Here is a 25495-nt window from a genome sequence, read left to right as displayed (position 1 = left end):
ATGAACTGTTGGCCATTTCTGGGGAAAGAAGGATATTTTTTTTTTGCTCATCTTGGAAGGTTCCTTTCGTCCAAAATAGAAGAAACCCCAAGATCCTACATTGTAGCTTCATATAGTCTAGCACTGGAGCTCGTGAAGCGTCTGACGACATCACAAGTGTTTGTTTAAAGGATATTCCCATCTCAAAGATCCTATCCCAATATGTAGTAGGTATAATAAACATTAGCAAATACTTCCAATTAGAAATGTAGTATAGTTTAAGAATCGCTATGTCACTTACCCCATGTGCAGGGCATTGCAGTAGCTCATAGTGAGTTAGTTTACTGTTAGTGGTCGTAACCATGGATACATAAGCTACTACAATGCCCTGCACATGGGGTAAGCAACATAGCGAATCTTAAAAACTATACTTTCTAATGCAAGGTATTAGCAAACATTATTATTACGCCTACTACATACATTTTTGAGATGGGAATACCTCTTTAAAAGGTCCTTTCACACTGGCCACATGAACAGTACGAGGATGACGGATCAGTAACAAGTCTGCTCAATCCCCATAGTGTTTTGCATATTGCTGCCCGTTTACAAGGAGACGTGTGTTTTCAGGCCTCCATAAAGAATGCAAATCAGTAGACAAATGAGTGTTTTGCTAGTTAGTTGGCTGATCACCGCCATGATTATCAAATATCGGGACGATTATTATCAGCCCGTAAAGACTGTTATGAAAAAGCATAATAAAAAAGGTTTGGTTCTCTTAAATACTCAAAAAAGGCCTAAAAGAAAAACAATACCAAAATAGTAACTATAACACTACCTCTCACCCCCCCCCCCCCCAAATACAGCCTAAAAGTTGTACAAAAATAGCTAAATAAATCGCAAAGAAGCACAAATCTGTATTTTATAAAAGTGTAATTAAAATAAATATTAAAGACAAAACCAAAAGAAATTATTAAGCACTCATTTACACAGTGAGACAAGACCATTACTCTCAGAACGAAACGTTACGATTAAAAGTCTAAGGCAGAGTCAGGGTAATTTACATTAAAAATATAAATATATACAGGTATGTAGAGTTGCAAGTCTGAAATTTGGTGTGCCGAATCCCTCCTTGCATCAAGTACAGAAGTCTACTACTTATCCCCATCTCCTCACCGGTAAAAGTTCCTCAGTTTAATAAGTTACATATTTGGTAAAAATAAGCGTAGGACCAAGAGGGGGGGGGGGGGGTATCTGAACTTAAAATATGAATCATCAACCATTGGATAAGTAATAGCATAAGAAGACCAGCACTCACTTGTAAGTTTGCAAAATTTGTAGACTTTTATTCCATGTTCTTCAAAATTCACAACACATTTCGGCTTGAAACGCAAGCCTTTTTCACATGGATGGTTTGACAAAGTCTTGTGTTCAAGCCGAAACGCGTTACGATTGTTTGTTTTTTTTAAGAACATGGAATAAAAATCTACAAATTCTGCAAACTTACAAGTGAGTGCCGGTCTTTTTAAGCCATTTGAAATGGGATGCCAACCCCAGACACGAGCACCAAGAACTTTGAGTGCCGATTAGAATTGTTGTCCAATGTCTAAGTAATAAAATGTTTGATCGGAGGGATCTAATCTACACCGATCATCTAGTGATCAACACACTTTATCCAACAAAAAGGGTCCGACCGATGGGACCTCCATGGTCAAGAACATGTCAAGACCAGTAGATAGGTGATAAATCTTTTAGGCTCAGATACCCCTTTAAAGGGAATTTGCATGTACAATAGCTCAGTTTGGTCACTTATGATCTGGTAAAAAGGCCTTTTATTCAGAGTAAACATCGGATTGAAACACGGAGCAGCCCCCATACTTCATCCCAAAGGCAACAGTTGTCGATTGTTCGCTTCGCCCTGAAGAAGGTACAATTCACATTTACAATGAGAAGTAAATGAACATAAACACCCCTACGGAGCAGACACAAACCAGTCCAGTGTTGAGAACTCGCGTGACAATCGGGTTCTCCTCCAACATTTTTAAGCAGACAGTTTCATCATCCACCTCGTCCTTTATGGTTCTTTTATTGGCAGTGGAGCTTTTATACCCACAGAACCAGTCACAAAACTTTGAGCATTTGCTTCTGTCCTCATTATTCAGCTCCGGGGGCAGCTGTCCCATGAGAGACGCTTGTCCGTTAGAGTAACAATCCACGGGAGTCTCGGCTTCCGAGACGCTTAGGGAACTTATCGGATTTGGGTCATCTTTGTAAGTCATTAGAAGGTTGACATCCTCGGTTTGGATACTTTTAATATGGTCCTCGGACTTCCCATTAGGAAGCGCTTGTTTTAGGATTTCTGTAGGCGTAGCGTTTTTCTCATGATCTTTGTAGGAATCCTCAGTGTGCACTTTTTCTTTTACGGATTTGTTTTTTAGCGCCCAGAAAGTAGTGGTCCTGATTTGTTCTTTCTTTGGAGGTGGCGTCAAAAGGCTGACTACGACGGCGATTATGGCGGTGATCCAAAAGAGAGCAGTTGCGATGTACATATAGTGGATGTTTTTGATGAAACCGGGCCGATTGTCCGGTAAGTTGCACTCTGGGGCTCGATAAACAAAGGCCAATATAAGACGAGTGACTCCGAGTATGAAACCTACTACGCCGCCGTAAAATGCCCCTTGTTCGTTGCACCGCTTCCAGAATACCCCAAGCAGGAACAAAGCCGCCACCGGAGGAGTTAGGTAGTCTGCCACTTCTTGAATGTAAAGGTACATTTGGCCCCCTTGCATTTCCACAATGATTGGTACCCAAGCAATACTGATGACCACCATGAAAGCTACAAACACCCTCCCAACCAGCATAAGCTCTCGAGATGTTGCACTTTTCCGGATAAATTTGTAGATGTCAAGAGTAAAAAGGGTGCTTGCACTGTTAAATATGGAGTCTAAATCACTCATGAGGGCTGCAATCATAACCGCCATCATTAAGCCACGTAAACCCACTGGAAGAACTTTCATGACTAATCGTGGATAGGCAATATTGGAGCACCCAGCTCGGCTGCCACAGACTTCCATGCAGTGCTCGGGGTTGATGCAAGCAATATCATCCACAAACATAATTCTGGATATCATCCCTGGAATTACGATTAAGAACATTGGTAAAATTTTTAAAAAGCCCGCCATAAGCGTCGATCCTTTGGCGTGAGAAATATTTTTGGCTGCCAAAACTCTCTGGACGATGACTTGGTCGGCACACCAATACCACACCGAAGCAGGAGTCTGACCCAGAAGAAAACCAGGCCAAGGGATATCTTCATCTGTAGGTTCTCGAAGCATTTTAAGAGAATCGGGTTTTGGCGAGACATGGCATGAGTTCGTATTGGTAAAGTTGTGGGTTAGCAATATGGAAGTGATATTGGGTGTTGCCAACATATATCTCCTTTTAACTTCTTCAAATCCACCGATTTCCACAAAACTTATAATGGTCAAAGTCAGTGCTCCGATGATCATGAGAAAAGCCTGGAGGGTGTCCGTATAAATCACTGCGACCAGACCGCCGGTGACCGTGAGGAGTGCAGTCATCCCAATGAGTAGGATGACTGACAAGTATAGGTTCCAACCGAGGGATTCTTGGATGAACAATGCCCCTGAATACAAGTCTACGGACAATTTGGTGAAAATGTACAAAATCAAGGACAGAACTGCAAAGTACACTTGGATTCGATGTCCTCCATAACGTTTCGATAAATACTCCGGCATGGTGTATACTCCAGAACGTATATAGACTGGAATAAAGACCCATCCAAGGAGCTGCAACAGTAACAAGGCATTTAGTTCCCATGCGCCTACTGCGAATCCACTCGCAGCTCCGGATCCGGAAAGTCCAATGAAATGTTCGCTACCAATATTGCTTACAAAAAGGGAGGCACCGACAGCTGCCCAGGTCATAGAACGACCCGCCAGGAAGTATCCACTTACTGTACTCCTGTTCGATTTCCACATGGCAAAAAATCCAAAACATAACACCAGTACAAAATACAACGCCACTATGGCGATATCAGCCGCTTCCAGTGAAGCCCTCATGATTAGATGATGGGATAGGTGGGGAGGATACGTCCAAGTAATTTTTTTTTTTTTTAATAAAATCCTTTAAAAAAAAAACAAAACAGGGGCCTCAAGTCAAAACAGTGCAAAAAAATAATCAAGTCTTTGTCCTTTGGTTTGCTTTCTTGGCGCCAGCTCTTGCAATATTCGATGCTTTGCATGCACTTTTTAAAAAAATTTCCAAAGCCATCGGCAATTTAACCATGGAAGGAGGACCTATAGCAAGGAACCCTGCAAGGCAGCAAAAACAGAAGACAAAGACACAATTAGAAAAGGTAGTCATTGTAAAGACAATGACACTTGAATTAAAAAAAAAAAAAAAAAAAAATTAATTTACAACAAAGCTTCTGAAAATTCCCAGGAGGGTTAATATAATGTTACAGCTCTACAAGGTACATTGACGGACAGGGGAAATTACAGAAGGGGATGGGCATGGGAGCTTAACACATGACATACAAACACTTTCCCGGACGCTCGCGACAATCTAAAAATATGTATTGTATTTCACAATCTATGGAAAAACTAGAAAGCAAGATGGGAAGCAGCGAAACAAGTACAAGGGTTTCGACACCTACGGCCAAAATACAACATGTCTACGTCACATCGTCAACACTTATAGCCGGAATTACTCTTGCCAGTCGTTAGGTGAATGACTAACAGAAAAGGCAGCTTTTTCAAGAAGTTTAGGGGTCGTTCACATCAGAATTAAAAAAAAATAAATCAATTTTCCTTAGCGGAGGGGAGCAGAAGACATGACATACTGCAAAATTAAGTCCAATAAAGATAAAATAAACTATAATCAGGGAAAGTTTCAGTAGCCAGGAGGCCAATGAGCATGGGAAGTTTGCGCTAGGACTAGGGTTGGTCCTATAGAGTTGGCAAATCAGGGTCAGGTCAGTAATCTGTGGCCATCAGATGAGGGCCTCCAAAAACCGCTTCCATCGAAAGACATGTTTGGCTTACCGTCAGGAGAACAAAGGCTGAAATCAAACATGCCTGATCAACATCTCCCCAATGATAACTGTCCAGAGACCGCCATACACGTTAGACTGTTGGCCGAACCCGTCAATATCGGCGGGTTGGGCCAATAAATGTGTTTGGAGGCCTTTATTCCCAAACATATGCATGCTCGGTTTCTACTCTAGCAGTCGTCTATCTCCCGTGAAAATGAAGGGGCAAATCGGTGAAATTCAACATCCTGCATAATACAAGAGTTAGAAGCCACCATACATATAAGATTACCAATCGGGCTCACCAAATTTGACGCGTTAAGTAGACTTTGTTCCTAGGTGTATAGGTAGCTTAGCTTTTTGGGTTGTTTTTGATCATCATCTATGCAATATTTTATTGCCTGGCCTGAAAAGAGTGGTCTAAAAACAGTCGCCAACAATAAGGCAAGAGAGGACCTCGCCCATCAGAGCTAACAACCAGAAGAAGAGAAGACGGCCAAACTCAATACTCATAAAAGCTCTAGAAATAAATCAATAATCAGCAGATATCGGTGGGTTTGGAGGACTTTAGTCTAATGTGAATGGGCGGCCTTAAAGGGATTGTCTGGTTAAAACATGCCATCGTCTATCCGCAGGATACGTGATAACTTGTTGATCGGTGGAGGTCCGAATGCTGGGATCAGCATTTATTGCCAGATCCGGCATCTTATAAGGGGGACAAAACTTCCCCGACTTACCAATTGGTGAAGGTCACAGCAGTACAACATCCGATCAGCAAGTTAGGATCTATCTGGTGGATAGGTGATAAAGGAGTTGACTGGTTAAAATAAGTTATCACCTGTCCACCAGATAGGTGGTTGTCGCACTGCTGTGACCCGCACCAGTCGGTAGATCGGGGAAGTTTTGTCCCCCTTACAAGTTGCTGCAGCAGGTCGGATCTGTGATCAATGTGGGTGCCAACAAGTTATCACGTATCCAACGGATAGGCAATGATGTGATTAACCGAACAACCTCTTTAAAGTGTTCAACTTCCCTGCAGCGCCAGCATAGGGCAAATGAAGTATTGCACAAAGCCTATTTTAATCAATGGGCTGTCCAGGAACGGAACAAGAGGGGCTCGTTACAACGCCTCTCTCTGGCCCCAATGAGTAAACGCAGGATAATCAGCGCAGCTCCGCTCCTCATAAGAAGCAGTCAATCGTTTTAGCTAAAAATTCAGCTGCGCATAAAGCTCCCGAGTCGTGATCTGCGCTCATAACTTAAAGCCTACAATATAGACTTTTTTTTTTTAAAGCCACATAAGCTGCACTTACCATGTAAAACCTCTTTTCTTGGCTTTATTAAAAAAAAAAACATAAAACAAGGATTAGGAGCTGCCCCTGCAGGGAAAATGATTGCAGGAACTCAAGCCAAGATCTTATTAAAAGGGACCTGCCAGAACGGAGCTTCACATGGTGCCGCCGGAGCCCCAGAGACTGGTCATCGGGGGAACTGAGGAGGGCTTCTGATGGTCACAGAAACATTTTTTTTTAGGTAAATTGATAACCTTAGGGTCGCAGATCAGACGACTTCTAACGGTGAAATGTTTCTTTTCCATTGTTCTTTGTGTCAAGTAGTTAAAAAGTTTTATACAAACGTGTAACAACCAGTAAGTCCATCACAATGCTGCCTGTATGAGTAGTACTGTGTATACACCGCACCCCCCCCCAGTAATGGCTACAGAGAATAATAAGAAGTAGTACTGTGTATACACCGCACCCCCCCCCCCCAGTAATGGCTACAGAGAATAATAAGAAGTAGTACTGTGTATACACCGCACCCCCCCCCCCAGTAATGGCTACAGAGAATAATAAGAAGTAGTACTGTGTATACACCGCACCCCCCCCCAGTAATGGCTACAGAGAATAATAAGAAGTAGTACTGTGTGTACACCGCACCCCCCCCCAGTAATGGCTACAGAGAATAATAAGAAGTAGTACTGTGTATACACCGCACCCCCCCCAGTAATGGCTACAGAGAATAATAAGAAGTAGTACTGTGTATACACCGCACCCCCCCCAGTAATGGCTACAGAGAATAATAAGAAGTAGTACTGTGTATACACCGCACCCCCCCCCAGTAATGGCTACAGAGAATAATAAGAAGTAGTACTGTGTATACACCGCACCCCCCCCCAGTAATGGCTACAGAGAATAATAAGAAGTAGTACTGTGTATACACCGCACCCCCCCCCAGTAATGGCTACAGAGAATAATAAGAAGTAGTACTGTGTATACACCGCACCCCCCCCCCAGTAATGGCTACAGAGAATAATAAGAAGTAGTACTGTGTATACACCGCACCCCCCCCCAGTAATGGCTACAGAGAATAATAAGAAGTAGTACTGTGTATACACCGCAACACCCCCCAGTAATGGCTACAGAGAATAATAAGAAGTAGTACTGTGTATACACCGCAACACCCCCCAGTAATGGCTACAGAGAATAATAAGAAGTAGTACTGTGTATACACCGCACCCCCCCCCAGTAATGGCTACAGAGAATAATAAGAAGTAGTACTGTGTATACACCGCACCCCCCCCCCAGTAATGGCTACAGAGAATAATAAGAAGTAGTACTGTGTATACACCGCACCCCCCCCCAGTAATGGCTACAGAGAATAATAAGAAGTAGTACTGTGTATACACCGCAACACCCCCCAGTAATGGCTACAGAGAATAATAAGAAGTAGTACTGTGTATACACCGCACCCCCCCCCCAGTAATGGCTACAGAGAATAATAAGAAGTAGTACTGTGTATACACCGCACCCCCCCCCAGTAATGGCTACAGAGAATAATAAGAAGTAGTACTGTGTATACACCGCACCCCCCCCCAGTAATGGCTACAGAGAATAATAAGAAGTAGTACTGTGTATACACCGCAACACCCCCCAGTAATGGCTACAGAGAATAATAAGAAGTAGTACTGTGTATACACCGCAACACCCCCCAGTAATGGCTACAGAGAATAATAAGAAGTAGTACTGTGTATACACCGCAACACCCCCCAGTAATGGCTACAGAGAATAATAAGAAGTAGTACTGTGTATACACCGCACCCCCCCCCCCAGTAATGGCTACAGAGAATAATAAGAAGTAGTACTGTGTATACACCGCACCCCCCCCCAGTAATGGCTACAGAGAATAATAAGAAGTAGTACTGTGTATACACTTCCCCCCCCAGTAATGGCTACAGAGAATAATAAGAAGTAGTACTGTGTATACACCACACCCCCCCCCAGTAATGGCTACAGAGAATAATAAGAAGTAGTACTGTGTATACACCACACCCCCCCCCAGTAATGGCTACAGAGAATAAGAAGTAGTACTGTGTATACACCACACACACCCCCCAGTAATGGCTACAGAGAATAAGAAGTAGTACTGTGTATACACCGCACCCCCCAGTAATGGCTACAGAGAATAATAAGAAGTAGTACTGTGTATACACCGCACCCCCCCCCCCCAGTAATGGCTACAGAGAATAATAAGAAGTACTGTGTATACACCGCACCCCCCACCAGTAATGGCTACAGAGAATAAGAAGTAGTACTGTGTATACACCGCACCCCCCCCAGTGATGGCTACAGAGAATAATAAGAAGTAGTACTGTGTATACACCGCACCCCCCCCAGTAATGGCTACAGAGAATAATAAGAAGTAGTACTGTGTATACACCGCACCCCCCAGTAATGGCTACAGAGAATAATAAGAAGTAGTACTGTGTATACACCGCACCCCCCCCCCAGTAATGGCTACAGAGAATAATAAGAAGTAGTACTGTGTATACACCGCACCCCCCCCCCCAGTAATGGCTACAGAGAATAATAAGAAGTAGTACTGTGTATACACCGCACCCCCCCCCCAGTAATGGCTACAGAGAATAATAAGAAGTAGTACTGTGTATACACCGCACCCCCCCAGTAATGGCTACAGAGAATAATAAGAGGTAGTACTGTGTATACGCCGCACCCACCCCCAGTAATGGCTACAGAGAATAATAAGAAGTAGTACTGTGTATACGCCGCACCCACCCCCAGTAATGGGTGCAGAGAATAAGAAGTAGTACTGTGTGTACACCAGACCTAGAGGAAAAAGTAGCCCTGAGTCTGCATTGCATTCTGTATAGAGGAGTGCTGGCACTGTGTATGGGGCACAGAGGAGCCCTGGCACTGTATAGCACTGTACATGGAGTTATACGATACTGTGTACGGGGCACAGAGGAGCCCTGGCACTGTGTACGGGGCACAGAGGAGCCCTGGCACTGTGTACGGGGCACAGAGGAGCCCTGGCACTGTGTACGGGGCACAGAGGAGCCCTGGCACTGTGTACGGGGCACAGAGGAGCCCTGGCACTGTGTACGGGGCACAGAGGAGCCCTGGCACTGTGTACGGGGCACAGAGGAGCCCTGTGTATGACACTGTATATGGAGTGACACGATACTGTGTATGGGTCATATAGGAGCGCTGGCACTGTGTATGGGGCATAGAGCAGCGCTGGCACTGTATATGGAGTGATACGATACTGTGTATGGGGCATAGAGGAGCGCTGGCACTGTATATGACACTGTGTATGGAGTGACAATACTGTGTATGGGGCATAGAGGAGCGCTGGCACTGTGTATGGGGCATAGAGGAGCGCTGGCACTGTGTATGGAGTGACACGATACTGTGTATGGGGCATAGAGGAGCGCTGGCACTGTGTATGGAGTGACACGATACTGTGTATGGGGCATAGAGGAGCGCTGGCACTGTGTATGGAGTGACACGATACTGTGTATGGGGCATAGAGGAGCGCTGGCACTGTTTATGGAGTGACACGATACTGTGTATGGGGCATAGAGATGCGCTGGCACTGTGTATGGAGCAGAGAGGGGCGCTGGCACTGTGTATGGAGTGACAATACTGTGTATGGGGCACAGAGGAGCCCTGGCACTGTGTATGGAGTGACACGATACTGTGTATGGGGCATAGAGGAGCCCAGGCACTGTGTATGGAGTGACACGATACTGTGTATGGGGCATAGAGGAGCCCAGGCACTGTGTATGGAGTGACACGATACTGTGTATGGGGCATAGAGGAGCCCAGGCACTGTGTATGGAGTGACACGATACTGTGTATGGGGCATAGAGGAGCCCAGGCACTGTGTATGGAGTGACACGATACTGTGTATGGGGCATAGAGGAACCCAGGCACTGTGTATGGAGTGACACGATACTGTGTATGGGGCACAGAGGAGCCCTGGCACTGTGTATGGAGTGACACGATACTGTGTATGGGGCGTAGAGATGCGCTGGCACTGTGTATGGAGCAGAGAGGGGCGCTGGCACTGTGTATGGAGTGACAATACTGTGTATGGGGCACAGAGGAGCCATGGCACTGTGTATGGAGTGACACGATACTGTGTATGGGCATAGAGGAGCCCAGGCACTGTGTATGGAGTGACACGATACTGTGTATGGGGCATAGAGGAGCCCAGGCACTGTGTATGGAGTGACACGATACTGTGTATGGGGCATAGAGGAGCCCTGGCACTGTGTATGGAGTGACACGATACTGTGTATGGGGCATAGAGGAGCGCTGGCACAGTGTATGGAGTGACACGATACTGTGTATGGGGCATAGAGGAGCGCTGGCACTGTGTATGGAGTGACACAATACTGTGTATGGGGCATAGAGGAGCCCTGGCACGGTGTATGGAGTGACACGATACTGTGTATGGGGCATAGAGGAGCGCTGGCACTGTTTATGGAGTGACACGATACTGTGTATGGGGCATAGAGATGCGCTGGCACTGTGTATGGAGCAGAGAGGGGCGCTGGCACTGTGTATGGAGTGACAATACTGTGTATGGGGCACAGAGGAGCCCTGGCACGGTGTATCGATACTCTGTATGGGGCATAGAGGAGTCCTGGCACTGTGTATGGAGTGACACGATACTGTGTATGGGGCATAGAGGAGCCCTGGCACTGTGTATGGAGTGACACGATACTGTGTATGGGGCATAGAGGAGCCCTGGCACTGTGTATGGAGTGACACGATACTGTGTATGGGGCATAGAGGAGCCCTGGCACTGTGTATGGAGTGACACGATACTGTGTATGGGGCATAGAGGAGCGCTGGCACTGTGTATGGAGTGACACGATACTGTGTATGGGGCATAGAGGAGCCCTGGCACGGTGTATGGAGTGACACGATACTGTGTATGGGGCATAGAGGAGCCCTGGCACGGTGTATGGAGTGACACGATACTGTGTATGGGGCATAGAGGAGCCCTGGCACGGTGTATGGAGTGACACGATACTGTGTATGGGGCATAGAGGAGCCCTGGCACGGTGTATGGAGTGACACGATACTGTGTATGGGGCATAGAGGAGCCCTGGCACTGTGTATGGAGTGACACGATACTGTCTATGGGAGAATAGAGGAGCGCTGACACTGTATGACACTGTGTATGGAGTGAGACGATACTGTGTATGCGGCATAGAGGGGCGCTGGCACTGTGTATGGGGCATAGAAGAGTACTGACACTGTGTATGGAGTGACACAATACTGTGCATGGGGCATAGAGGAGCGCTGGCACTTTATGACACTGTGTATGGAGTGAGACGATACTGTGTATGCGGCATAGAGGGGAATAGAGGAGCGCTAGCACTGTATATGGAGTGATACGATACTGCGTACGGGGCATAGAGGAGCGCTGGCACTGTATATGGAGTGACACGATACTGCGTACGGGGCATAGAGGAGCGCTGGTACTGTATATGGAGTGACACGATACTGTGTGCGGGGCATAGAGGAGCACTGGCACTGTGTATGACACTGTGTATGGAGTGACACCATACTGTGTATGGGGCATAGTGGAGCGCTGGCCCTGTGTACGACACTGTATATGGAGTGACACAATACTGAGTAAGGGGCAGCACTGATACGATACTGTGTATGGGGTGACAAGATACTGTGTATGGGGCATAGAGGAGCGCTGGCACTGTATATAGAGTGATACGATACTGCGTACGGGGCATGGAGGAGCCCTGGCACTGTGTATGGGGTGACAAGATACTGTGTATGGGGCATAGAGGAGCGCTGGCACTGTATATGGAGTAATACGATACTGCGTACGGGGCATAGAGGAGCACTGACACTGTGTATGGAGTGACACCATACTGTGTATGGGGCATAGAGGAGCGCTGGCCCTGTGTATGACACTGTATATGGAGTGACACGATACTGAGTAAGGGGCGGCACTGACACTCTCCGTACTACAATGAATGAATGGCGGCAGTGTGAAGGGCATTACGGCAGCCCAGCTCCAGGCACAGCACAGGGGCCACATCCCCGCCGCCCGTACACGGAGCCCCCTGCCCCCGAGCTCTCCGGGGCCCCGGTACTTACACGCGGTCGCGGGCGCAAGGAGCCGCCAATCAGCGCTGAGCACGTTGTCCTGTGGAGAGAAGGAAGCGCCGCACTCACCCGCTGCATGGCCTTCAGGATCAGCGCCATCTCGTATCGGGGCATGAGAGCTGCTGAAGACGGAGCCGCGGAGTCTGTGAGCGGAGAGGAGGAAGACCAGCGCCGACACAGAGTACGGGCTCCCGGGAGACACGAAGGACACAGAGACCACCGGCTCCTCCCCCGCCCGGAGCCCAGAGACCCGCCCCAACCCCAGCCCCCCGAACCGCCCCCTGCCAGCGGCTCACACCCACCGTGCGATCGACTGCTGCCACATACCGTGTATATGTATTCTGTGTGATAGTACAAGTATACAATGCTATAATGTACAGACAGTGCAGCCCCCATATATGTAATGTACTGTACTGCCCTATATGTATAATACACAGTGCTGCATATATATATAATGTACGGTACTGCCCTATATGTATAATACACAGTGCTGCCCCTATATATATATAATGTACTGTACTGCCCTATATATAATGTACGGTACTGCCCTATATGTATAATACACAGTGCTGCCCCTATATGTATAATGTACGGTACTGCCCTATATGTATAATACACAGTGCTGCCCCTATATATATATAATGTACTGTACTGCCCTATATATAATGTACGGTACTGCCCTATATGTATAATACACAGTGCTGCCCCTATATATATATAATGTACTGTACTGCCCTATATATAATGTACGGTACTGCCCTATATGTATAATACACAGTGCTGCATATATATATATATAATGTACTGTACTGCCCTATATGTATAATACACAGTGCTGTATATATATATGTAATGTATGGTACTGCCCTATATGTATAATACACAGCGCTGCATATATATATGTAATGTATGGTACTGCCCTATATGTATAATACACAGCGCTGCATATATATATGTAATGTATGGTACTGCCCTATATGTATAATACACAGCGCTGCCCCTATATATATATAATGTACTGTACTGCCCTATATGTATAATACACAGTGCTGCCCCTATATATATAATGTACGGTACTGCCCCTATATGTATAATACACAGCGCTGCATATATATATGTAATGTATGGTACTGCCCTATATGTATAATACACAGCGCTGCCCCTATATATATATAATGTACTGTACTGCCCTATATGTATAATACACAGCGCTGCCCCTATATATATATAATGTACTGTACTGCCCTATATGTATAATACACAGCGCTGCCCCTATATATATAATGTAATGTATGGTACTGCCCTATATGTATAATACACAGTGCTGCCCCTATATATATATAATGTACTGTACTGCCCTATATGTATAATACACAGCGCTGCCCCTATATATATATATGTAATGTATGGTACTGCCCTATATGTATAATACACAGCGCTGCCCCTATATATATATAATGTACTGTACTGCCCTATAGGTATAATACACAGCGCTGCCCCTATATATATATAATGTACTGTACTGCCCTATATGTACAATACACAGTGCTGCCTATATATATATATATAATGTACGGTACTGCCCTATATGTATAATACACAGTGCTGCCTATATATATGTAATGTACTGTACTGCCCTATATGTATAATACACAGTGCTGCCTATATATATATAATGTACTGTACTGCCCTATATGTATAATACACAGTGTTGCCCCTATATATATAATGTACGGTACTGCCCTATATGTATAATACACAGTGCTGCCCCTATATGTATAATGTACTGTACTGCCCTATATGTATAATACACAGTGCTGCATATATATATATATAATGTACTGTACTGCCCTATATGTATAATACACAGTGCTGCCCCTATATGTATAATGTACGGTACTGCCCTATATGTATAATACACAGTGCTGCCCATATATATATATAATGTACTGTACTGCCCTATATGTATAACACACAGTGCTGCCCATATATATATAATGTACGGTACTGCCCTATATGTATAATACACAGTGCTGCCCCTATATGTATAATGTACTGTACTGCCCTATATGTATAATACACAGTGCTGCCCATATATATATAATGTACGGTACTGCCCTATATGTATAATACACAGTGCTGCCCCTATATATATAATGTACTGTACTGCCCTATATGTATAACACACAGTGTTGCCCCTATATATATAATGTACGGTACTGCCCCTATATGTATAATACACAGTGCTGCCCCTATATGTATAATGTACTGTACTGCCCTATATGTATAATACACAGTGCTGCCCCTATATGTATAATGTACTGTACTGCAATATATGTATAATACACAGTGCTGCCCCTATATGTATAATGTACTGTACTGCCCTATATGTATAATACACAGTGCTGCCCCTATATATATATAATGTACTGTACTGCCCTATATGTATAATACACAGTGCTGCCTATATATATATAATGTACTGTACTGCCCTATATGTATAATACACAGTGCTGCCCCTATATGTATAATGTACTGTACTGCCCTATATGTATAATACACAGTGCTGCCCCTATATATATATAATGTACTGTACTGCCCTATATGTATAATACACAGTGCTGCCCCTATATATATATAATGTACTGTACTGCCCTATATGTATAATACACAGTGCTGCCTATATATATATAATGTACTGTACTGCCCTATATGTATAATACACAGAGCTGCCCCTATATATATATAATGTACTGTACTGCCCTATATGTATAATACACAGTGCTGCCTATATATATATAATGTACTGTACTGCCCTATATGTATAATACACAGAGCTGCCTATATATATATAATGTACTGTACTGCCCTATATGTATAATACACAGTGCTGCCTATATATATATAATGTACTGTACTGCCCTATATGTATAATACACAGAGCTGCCCCTATATATATATAATGTACTGTACTGCCCTATATGTATAATACACAGTGCTGCCTATATATATATAATGTACTGTACTGCCCTATATGTATAATACACAGTGCTGCCCCTATATATATATAATGTACGGTACTGCCCTATATGTATAATACACAGTGCTGCCTATATATATATAATGTACTGTACTGCCCTATATGTATAATACACAGTGCTGCCCCTATATGTATAATGTACTGTACTGCCCTATATGTATAATACACAGTGCTGCCCCTATATATATATAATGTACTGTACTGCCCTATATGTATAATACACAGTGCTGCCCCTATATGTATAATGTACGGTACTGCCCTATATGTATAATACACAGTGCTGCCCCTATATGTATAATGTACTGTACTGCCCTATATGTATAATACACAGTGCTGCCTATGTATATATAATGTACTGTACTGCCCTATATGTATAATACACAGTGCTGCCTATGTATATATAATGTACTGTACTGCCCTATATGTATAATACACAGTGCTGCCCCTATATATATATAATGCACTGTACTGCCCTATATGTATAATACACAGTGCTGCCTATATATATATATATATATATATATATATATATATATATATAATGTACTGTAGTGCCTTATATGTATAATACACAGTGCTGCCCCTATATATATATAATGTACTGTACTGCCCTATATATATAATGTACGGTACTGCCCTATATATATAATGTACGGTACTGCCCTATATGTATAATACACAGTGTTGCCCCTATATATATATAATGTACTGTACTGCCCCTATATGTATAATACACAGTGCTGCCCCTATATATATAATGTACTGTACTGCCCTATATGTATAATACACAGTGTTGCCCCTATATATATAATGTACGGTACTGCCCCTATATGTATAATACACAGTGCTGCCCCTATATATATAATGTACTGTACTGCCCCTATATGTATAATACACAGTGTTGCCCCTATATATATAAAGTACTGTACTGCCCCTATATGTATAATACACAGTGCTGCCCCTATATATATATAATGTACTGTACTGCCCTATATGTATAATACACAGTGCTGCCTATATATATATATATAATGTATGGTACTGCCCTATATGTATAATACACAGTGCTGCCCCTATATATATATAATGTACTGTACTGCCCCTATATGTATAATACACAGTGCTGCCTATATATATATAATGTACTGTACAGCCCTATATGTATAATACACAGTGCTGCCCCTATATGTATAATGTACGGTACTGCCCTATATGTATAATACACAGTGCTGCCCCTATATATATATATATCTATAATGTACTGTACTGCCCTATATGTATAATATACAGTGCTGCCCCTATATGTATAATGTACGGTACTGCCCTATATGTATAATACACAGTACTGCCCCTATATATATAATGTACGGTACTACCCTATATGTATAATACACAGTGCTGCCTATATATATAATGTACGGTACTGCCCTATATGTATAATACACAGTGCTGCCCCTATATGTATAATGTACGGTACTGCCCTATATGTATAATACACAGTGCTGCCTATATATGTATAATGTATGGTACTGCCCTATATGTATAATACACAGTGCTGCCTATATATATAAAGTACGGTACTGCCCTATATGTATAATACACAGTGCTGTCTATATATATATATATATATATATATAATGTACGGTACTGCCCTATATGTATATTACACAGTGCTGCCCCTATATGTATAATGTACGATACTGCCCTATATGTATAATACACAGTGCTGCCCCTATATGTATAATGTACGGTACTGCCCTATATGTATAATACACAGTGCTGCCCCTATATGTATAATGTACGGTACTGCCCTATATGTATAATGTACGGTACTGCCCCTATATGTATAATACACAGTGCTGCCCCTATATGTATAATGTACGGTACTGCCCTATATGTATAATGTACGGTACTGCCCCTATATGTATAATACACAGTGCTGCCCCTATATATATATAATGTACGGTACTACCCTATATGTATAATACACAGTACTGCCTATATATATAATGTACGGTACTGCCCTATATGTATAATACACAGTGCTGCCTATATATAATGTACGGTACTGACCTATATGTATAATACACAGCGCTGCCCCTATATGTATAATGTACGGTACTGCCCTATATGTATAATACACAGTGCTGCCCCTATATGTATAATGTACTTTACTGCCCTATATGTATAATACACAATGCTGTCTATATATATATAATGTACGGTACTGCCCTATATGTATAATACACAGTGCTGCCTATATATATATATATATAATGTACTGTACTGCCCTATATGTATAATACACAGTGCTGCCCCTATATGTATAATGTACGGTACTGCCCTATATGTATAATACACAGTGCTGCCTATATATATATAATGTATGGTACTGCCCTATACGTATAATACACAGTGATGCCTATATATATAATGTACGGTACTGCCCTATATGTATAATACACAGTGCTGCCCCTATATGTATAATGTACGGTACTGCCCTATATGTATAATACACAGTGCTGCCTATATATATATAATGTACTGTACTGGCCTATATGTATAATACACAGTGCTGCCTATATATATATATAATGTACTGTACTGTCCTTTATGTATAATACACAGTGCTGCCCCTATATGTATAATGTACGGTACTGCCCTATATGTATAATATACAGTGCTGCCCCTATATGTATAATGTACGGTACTGCCCTATATGTATAATATACAGTGCTGCCCCTATATGTATAATGTACGGTACTGCCCTATATGTATAATACACAGTGCTGCCCCTATATGTATAATGTACTGTACTGCCCTATATGTATAATACACAGTGCTGCCTATAGATATAATGTACGGTACTGCCCTATATGTATAATACACAGTGCTGCCCCTATATGTATAATGTACGGTACTGCCCTATATGTATAATATACAGTGCTGCCCCTATATGTATAATGTACGGTACTGCCCTATATGTATAATATACAGTGCTGCCCCTATATGTATAATGTACGGTACTGCCCTATATGTATAATACACAGTGCTGCCCCTATATGTATAATGTACTGTACTGCCCTATATGTATAATACACAGTGCTGCCCCTATATATAATGTATGGTACTGCGCTATATGTATAATACACAGTGCTGCCCCTATATGTATAATGTACGGTACTGCCCTATATGTATAATATACAGTGCTGCCCCTATATGTATAATGTACGGTACTGCCCTATATGTATAATACACAGTGCTGCCCCTATATATATAATGTACGGTACTACCCTATATGTATAATACACAGTGCTGCCTATGTATATAATGTACGGTACTACCCTATATGTATAATACACAGTGCTGCCTATGTATATAATGTACTGTACTGCCCTATATGTATAATACACAGTGCTGCCCCTATATGTATAATGTACGGTACTGCCCTATATGTATAATACACAGTGCTGCCCCTATATATCTATAATGTACTGTACTGCCCTATATGTATAATACACAGTGCTGCCTATATATCTATAATGTACTGTACTGCCCTATATGTATAATATACAGTGCTGCCTATATATGTATAATGTATGGTACTGCCCTATATGTATAATACACAGTGCTGCCTATATATATAATGTACGGTACTGCCCTATATGTATAATACACAGTGCTGTCTATATATATATATATATATAATGTACGGTACTGCCCTATATGTATATTACACAGTGCTGCCCTATATGTATAATGCACGATACTGCCCTATATGTATAATACACAGTGCTGCCCCTATATGTATAATGTACGGTACTGCCCTATATGTATACTACACAGTGCTGCCCCTATATGTATAATGTATGGTACTGCCCTATATGTATAATGTACGGTACTGCCCCTATATGTATAATACACAGTGCTGCCCATATATGTATAATGTGCGGTACTGCCCTATATGTATAATACACAGTGCTGCCTATATATATATAATGTATGGTACTGCCCTATATGTATAATACACAGTGCTGCCTATATATATATAATGTATGGTACTGCCCTATATGTATAATACACAGTGCTGCCTATATATATATATATATATATATATATATAATGTACGGTACTGCCCTATATGTATATTACACAGTGCTGCCCCTATATGTATAATGTACGGTACTGCACTATATGTATAATACACAGTGCTGCCTATATATATATAATGTACTGTACTGCCCTATATGTATAATACACAGTGCTGCCTATATATATATAATGTATGGTACTGCCCTATATGTATAATACACAGTGCTGCCTATATATATATATATATATATATATATATATATATAATGTACGGTACTGCCCTATATGTATATTACACTGTGCTGCCCCTATATGTATAATGTACGGTACTGCCCTATATGTATAATACACAGTGCTGCCTATATATATATAATGTACTGTACTGCCCTATATGTATAATACACAGTGCTGCCTATATATATATAATGTATGGTACTGCCCTATATGTATAATACACAGTGCTGTCTATATATATATATATATAATGTACGGTACTGCCCTATATGTATATTACACAGTGCTGCCCCTATATGTATAATGTACGATACTGCCCTATATGTATAATACACAGTGCTGCCCCTATATGTATAATGTACGGTACTGCCCTATATGTATAATACACAGTGCTGCCTATATATATATATAATGTACTGTACTGCCCTATATGTATAATACACAGTGCTGCCTATATATATATAATGTATGGTACTGCCCTATATGTATAATACACAGTGCTGCCTATATATATATATATATATATATAATGTACGGTACTGCCCTATATGTATAATACACAGTGCTGCCTATATATATAATGTACGGTACTGCCCTATATGTATAATACACAGTGCTGTCTATATATATATATATATATATATATAATGTACGGTACTGCCCTATATGTATATTACACAGTGCTGCCCTATATGTATAATGTACGATACTGCCCTATATGTATAATACACAGTGCTGCCCCTATATGTATAATGTACGGTACTGCCCTATATGTATAATACACAGTGCTGCCCCTATATGTATAATGTACGGTACTGCCCTATATGTATAATGTACGGTACTGCCCCTATATGTATAATACACAGTGCTGCCCCTATATGTATAATGTACGGTACTGCCCTATATGTATAATACACAGTGCTGCCTATATATATATAATGTACTGTACTGCCCTATATGTATAATACACAGTGCTGCCTATATATATATAATGTACTGTACTGCCCTATATGTATAATACACAGTGCTGCCTATATATATATATATATATATAATGTACGGTACTGCCCTATATGTATATTACACAGTGCTGCCCCTATATGTATAATGTACGGTACTGCCCTATATGTATAATACACAGTGCTGCCTATATATATATAATGTACTGTACTGCCCTATATGTATAATACACAGTGCTGCCTATATATATATAATGTATGGTACTGCCCTATATGTATAATACACAGTGCTGTCTATATATATATATATATATATATAATGTACGGTACTGCCCTATATGTATATTACACAGTGCTGCCCCTATATGTATAATGTACGGTACTGCCCTATATGTATAATACACAGTGCTGCCCCTATATATATATAATGTACTGTACTGCCCTATATGTATAATACACAGTGCTGCCTATATATATATAAATATATATATATAATGTACGGTACTGCCCTATATGTATATTACACAGTGCTGCCCCTATATGTATAATACACAGTGCTGCCTATATATATATAATGTACTGTACTGCCCTATATGTATAATACACAGTGCTGCCTATATATATATATAAATATATATATATAATGTACGGTACTGCCCTATATGTATATTACACAGTGCTGCCCCTATATGTATAATGTACGGTACTGCCCTATATGTATAATACACAGTGCTGCCTATATATATATAATGTTCTGTACTGCCCTATATGTATAATACACAGTGCTGTCTATATATATATAGTGTATGGTACTGCCCTATATGTATAATACACAGTGCTGTCTATATATATATATATATATATATATATATATAATGTACTGTACTGCCCTATATGTATAATACACAGTGCTGCCTATATATACTGTATATAATGTACTGTACTGCCCTATATGTATAATACACAGTGCTGCCTATATATATATAATGTACTGTACTGCAATATATGTATAATACACAGTGCTGCCTATATATATATAATGTACGGTACTGCCTTATATGTATAATACACAGAGCTGCCTATATATATACATATATCTAATGTACTGTACTGCCCTATATGTATAATACACAGTGCTGCCCCTATATATATAATGTACGGTACTGCCCTATATGTATAATACACAGTGCTGCCTATATATAATGTACAGTGCTGCCCCTATATGTATAATACACAGTGCTGCCCCTATATATATAATGTACTGTACTGGCCTATATGTATAATATACTGTGCTGCCCCTATATATATAATGTACTGTACTGCCCTATATGTATAATACACAGTGCTGCCTATATATATATATATATATATATATATAATGTACTGTACTGCCCTTTATGTATAATACACAGTGCTGCCCCTATATGTATAATGTACGGTACTGCCATATATGTATAATACACAGTGCTGCCCCTATATGTATAATGTACGGTACTGCCCTATAAGTATAATACACAGTGCTGCCCCTATATATATAATGTACGGTACTGCCCTATATGTATAATACACAGTGCTGCATATATATATAATGTACTGTACTGCCCTATATGTATAATACACAGTGCTGCCCCTATATGAATAATGTACTGTACTGCCCTATATGTATAATACACAGTGCTGCCCCTATATGTATAATGTACGGTACTGCCCTATAAGTATAATACACAGTGCTGCCCCTATATGTATAATGTACTGTACTGCCCTATATGTATAATACACAGTGCTGCCTATATATATAATGTACGGTACTGCCCTATATGTATAATACACAGTGCTGTCTATATATATATATATATATATATATATAATGTACGGTACTGCCCTATATGTATATTACACAGTGCTGCCCTATATGTATAATGTACGATACTGCCCTATATGTATAATACACAGTGCTGCCCCTATATGTATAATGTACGGTACTGCCCTATATGTATAATACACAGTGCTGCCCCTATATGTATAATACACAGTGCTGCCCCTATATGTATAATGTACGGTACTGCCCTATATGTATAATACACAGTGCTACCCCTATATATATAATGTACTGTACTGCCCTATATGTATAATACACAGTGCTGCCCCTATATATATAATGTACTGTACTGCCCTATATGTATAATACACAGTGCTGCCCCTATATGTATAATGTACGGTACTGCCCTATATGTATAATACACAGTGCTGCCCCTATATGTATAATGTGCGGTACTGCCCTATATGTATAATACACAGTGCTGCCTATATATATATAATGTACTGTACTGCCCTATATGTATAATACACAGTGCTGCCTATATATATATATATAATGTACGGTACTGCCCTATATGTATATTACACAGTGCTGCCCTATATGTATAATGTACGATACTGCCCTATATGTATAATACACAGTGCTGCCCCTATATGTATAATGTACGGTACTGCCCTATATGTATAATACACAGTGCTGCCCCTATATGTATAATACACAGTGCTGCCCCTATATGTATAATGTACGGTACTGCCCTATATGTATAATACACAGTGATGCCTATATATATATAATGTACTGTACTGCCCTATATGTATAATACACAGTGCTGCCTATATATATATATAATGTATGGTACTGCCCTATATGTATAATACACAGTGCTGTCTATATATATATATATATATAATGTACGGTACTGCCCTATATGTATATTACACAGTGCTGCCCCTATATGTATAATGTACGGTACTGCCCTATATGTATAATACACAGTGCTGCCTATATATATATAATGTACTGTACTGCCCTATATGTATAATACACAGTGCTGCCTATATATATATAATGTATGGTACTGCCCTATATGTATAATACACAGTGCTGTCTATATATATATATATATATAATGTACGGTACTGCCCTATATGTATATTACACAGTGCTGCCCCTATATGTATAATGTACGATACTGCCCTATATGTATAATACACAGTGCTGCCCCTATATGTATAATGTACGGTACTGCCCTATATGTATAATACACAGTGCTGCCCCTATATGTATAATGTGCGGTACTGCCCTATATGTATAATACACAGTGCTGCCTATATATATATAATGTACTGTACTGCCCTATATGTATAATACACAGTGCTGCCTATATATATATATATAATGTACGGTACTGCCCTATATGTATATTACACAGTGCTGCCTATATATATATAATGTACTGTACTGCCCTATATGTATAATACACAGTGCTGCCTATATATATATAATGTATGGTACTGCCCTATATGTATAATACACAGTGCTATATATATATATATAATGTATGGTACTGCCCTATATGTATAATACACAGTGCTATATATATATATATATATATATATATATATATATAATGTACTGTACTGCCCTATATGTATAATACACAGTGCTGCCTATATATATATAATGTACTGTACTGCCCTATATGTATAATACACAGTGCTGCCTATATATATATAATGTACTGTACTGCCCTATATGTATAATACACAGTGCTGCCTATATATATATAATGTATGGTACTGCCCTATATGTATAATACACAGTGCTATATATATATATATATATATATATATAATGTACTGTACTGCCCTATATGTATAATACACAGTGCTGCCTATATATACTGTTTATAATGTACTGTACTGCCCTATATGTATAATACACAGTGCTGCCTATATATATATATAATGTACTGTACTGCCCTATATGTATAATACACAGTGCTGCCTATATATATATATAATGTACTGTACTGCCTTATATGTATAATACACAGAGCTGCCTATATATATATATATATATATATATATATATATATAATGTACTGTACTGCCCTATATGTATAATACACAGTGCTACCCCTATATATATAATGTACTGTACTGCCCTATATGTATAATACACAGTGCTGCCCCTATATATATAATGTACTGTACTGGCCTATATGTATAATACACTGTGCTGCCCCTATATATATAATGTACTGTACTGCCCTATATGTATCATACACAGTGCTGCCTATATATATATATATATATATAATGTACTGTACTGCCCTTTATGTATAATACACAGTGCTGCCCCTATATGTATAATGTACGGTACTGCCCTATATGTATAATATACAGTGCTGCCCCTATATGTATAATGTACGGTACTGCCCTATATGTATAATATACAGTGCTGCCCCTATATGTATAATGTACGGTACTGCCCTATATGTATAATACACAGTGCTGCCCCTATATGTATAATGTACGGTACTGCCCTATAAGTATAATACACAGTGCTGCCCCTATATATATAATGTACGGTACTGCCCTATATGTATAATATACAGTGCTGCCCCTATATGTATAATGTACTGTACTGCCCTATATGTATAATACACAGTGCTGCATATATATATATAATGTACTGTACTGCCCTATATGTATAATACACAGTGCTGCCCCTATATGTATAATGTACTGTACTGCCCTATATATATAATACACAGTGCTGCCTATATATATATAATGTACGGTACTACCCTATATGTAAAATACACAGTGCTGCCTATATATATAATGTATGGTACTGCCCTATATGTACAGTATA

The 25495-nt window shown here is 40.6% G+C and overlaps 2 protein-coding genes across 4 annotated transcripts in view; both read right to left on the bottom strand.

Moving 5' to 3' along the window:
- Positions 1-25495, bottom strand: part of MRPS6 (mitochondrial ribosomal protein S6) — a 172829-nt gene that overhangs the window by 29793 nt on the left and 117541 nt on the right. Inside the window, exon 1 of one of the 3 annotated variants that reach the window (XM_073668371.1) lies at positions 12541-12675. The exons of 1 other annotated variant lie outside the window; for it this stretch is intronic. In XM_073668371.1, coding sequence (XP_073524472.1) covers positions 12541-12585 — 45 coding nt within the window. In that variant the 5' untranslated portion in view covers positions 12586-12675. Of the gene's footprint in view, positions 1-12540; positions 12676-25495 lie in introns of those variants that run through there. One more of the 3 variants, XM_073668369.1, reaches the window with a different exon arrangement.
- On the bottom strand, positions 893-12679 carry SLC5A3 (solute carrier family 5 member 3). Its single transcript, XM_073668368.1, has 2 exons — positions 12541-12679; positions 893-4310 (listed from the first exon to the last, which is right to left on the bottom strand). The coding sequence occupies exon 2, from the start codon at positions 4056-4058 to the stop codon at positions 1917-1919; it is 2142 nt and encodes a 713-aa protein (XP_073524469.1). The 5' UTR covers positions 4059-4310; positions 12541-12679; the 3' UTR covers positions 893-1916.

Source organism: Phyllobates terribilis, unplaced genomic scaffold (genome assembly GCF_046119375.1).
Source record: "Phyllobates terribilis strain yellow unplaced genomic scaffold, ASM4611937v1 Scaffold_2__4_contigs__length_985480577, whole genome shotgun sequence".
Lineage (NCBI taxonomy): Eukaryota > Metazoa > Chordata > Amphibia > Anura > Dendrobatidae > Phyllobates > Phyllobates terribilis.
Note: the sequence above shows the minus strand (reverse complement) of the source record. Positions and strands in the feature narration are given on the sequence as shown.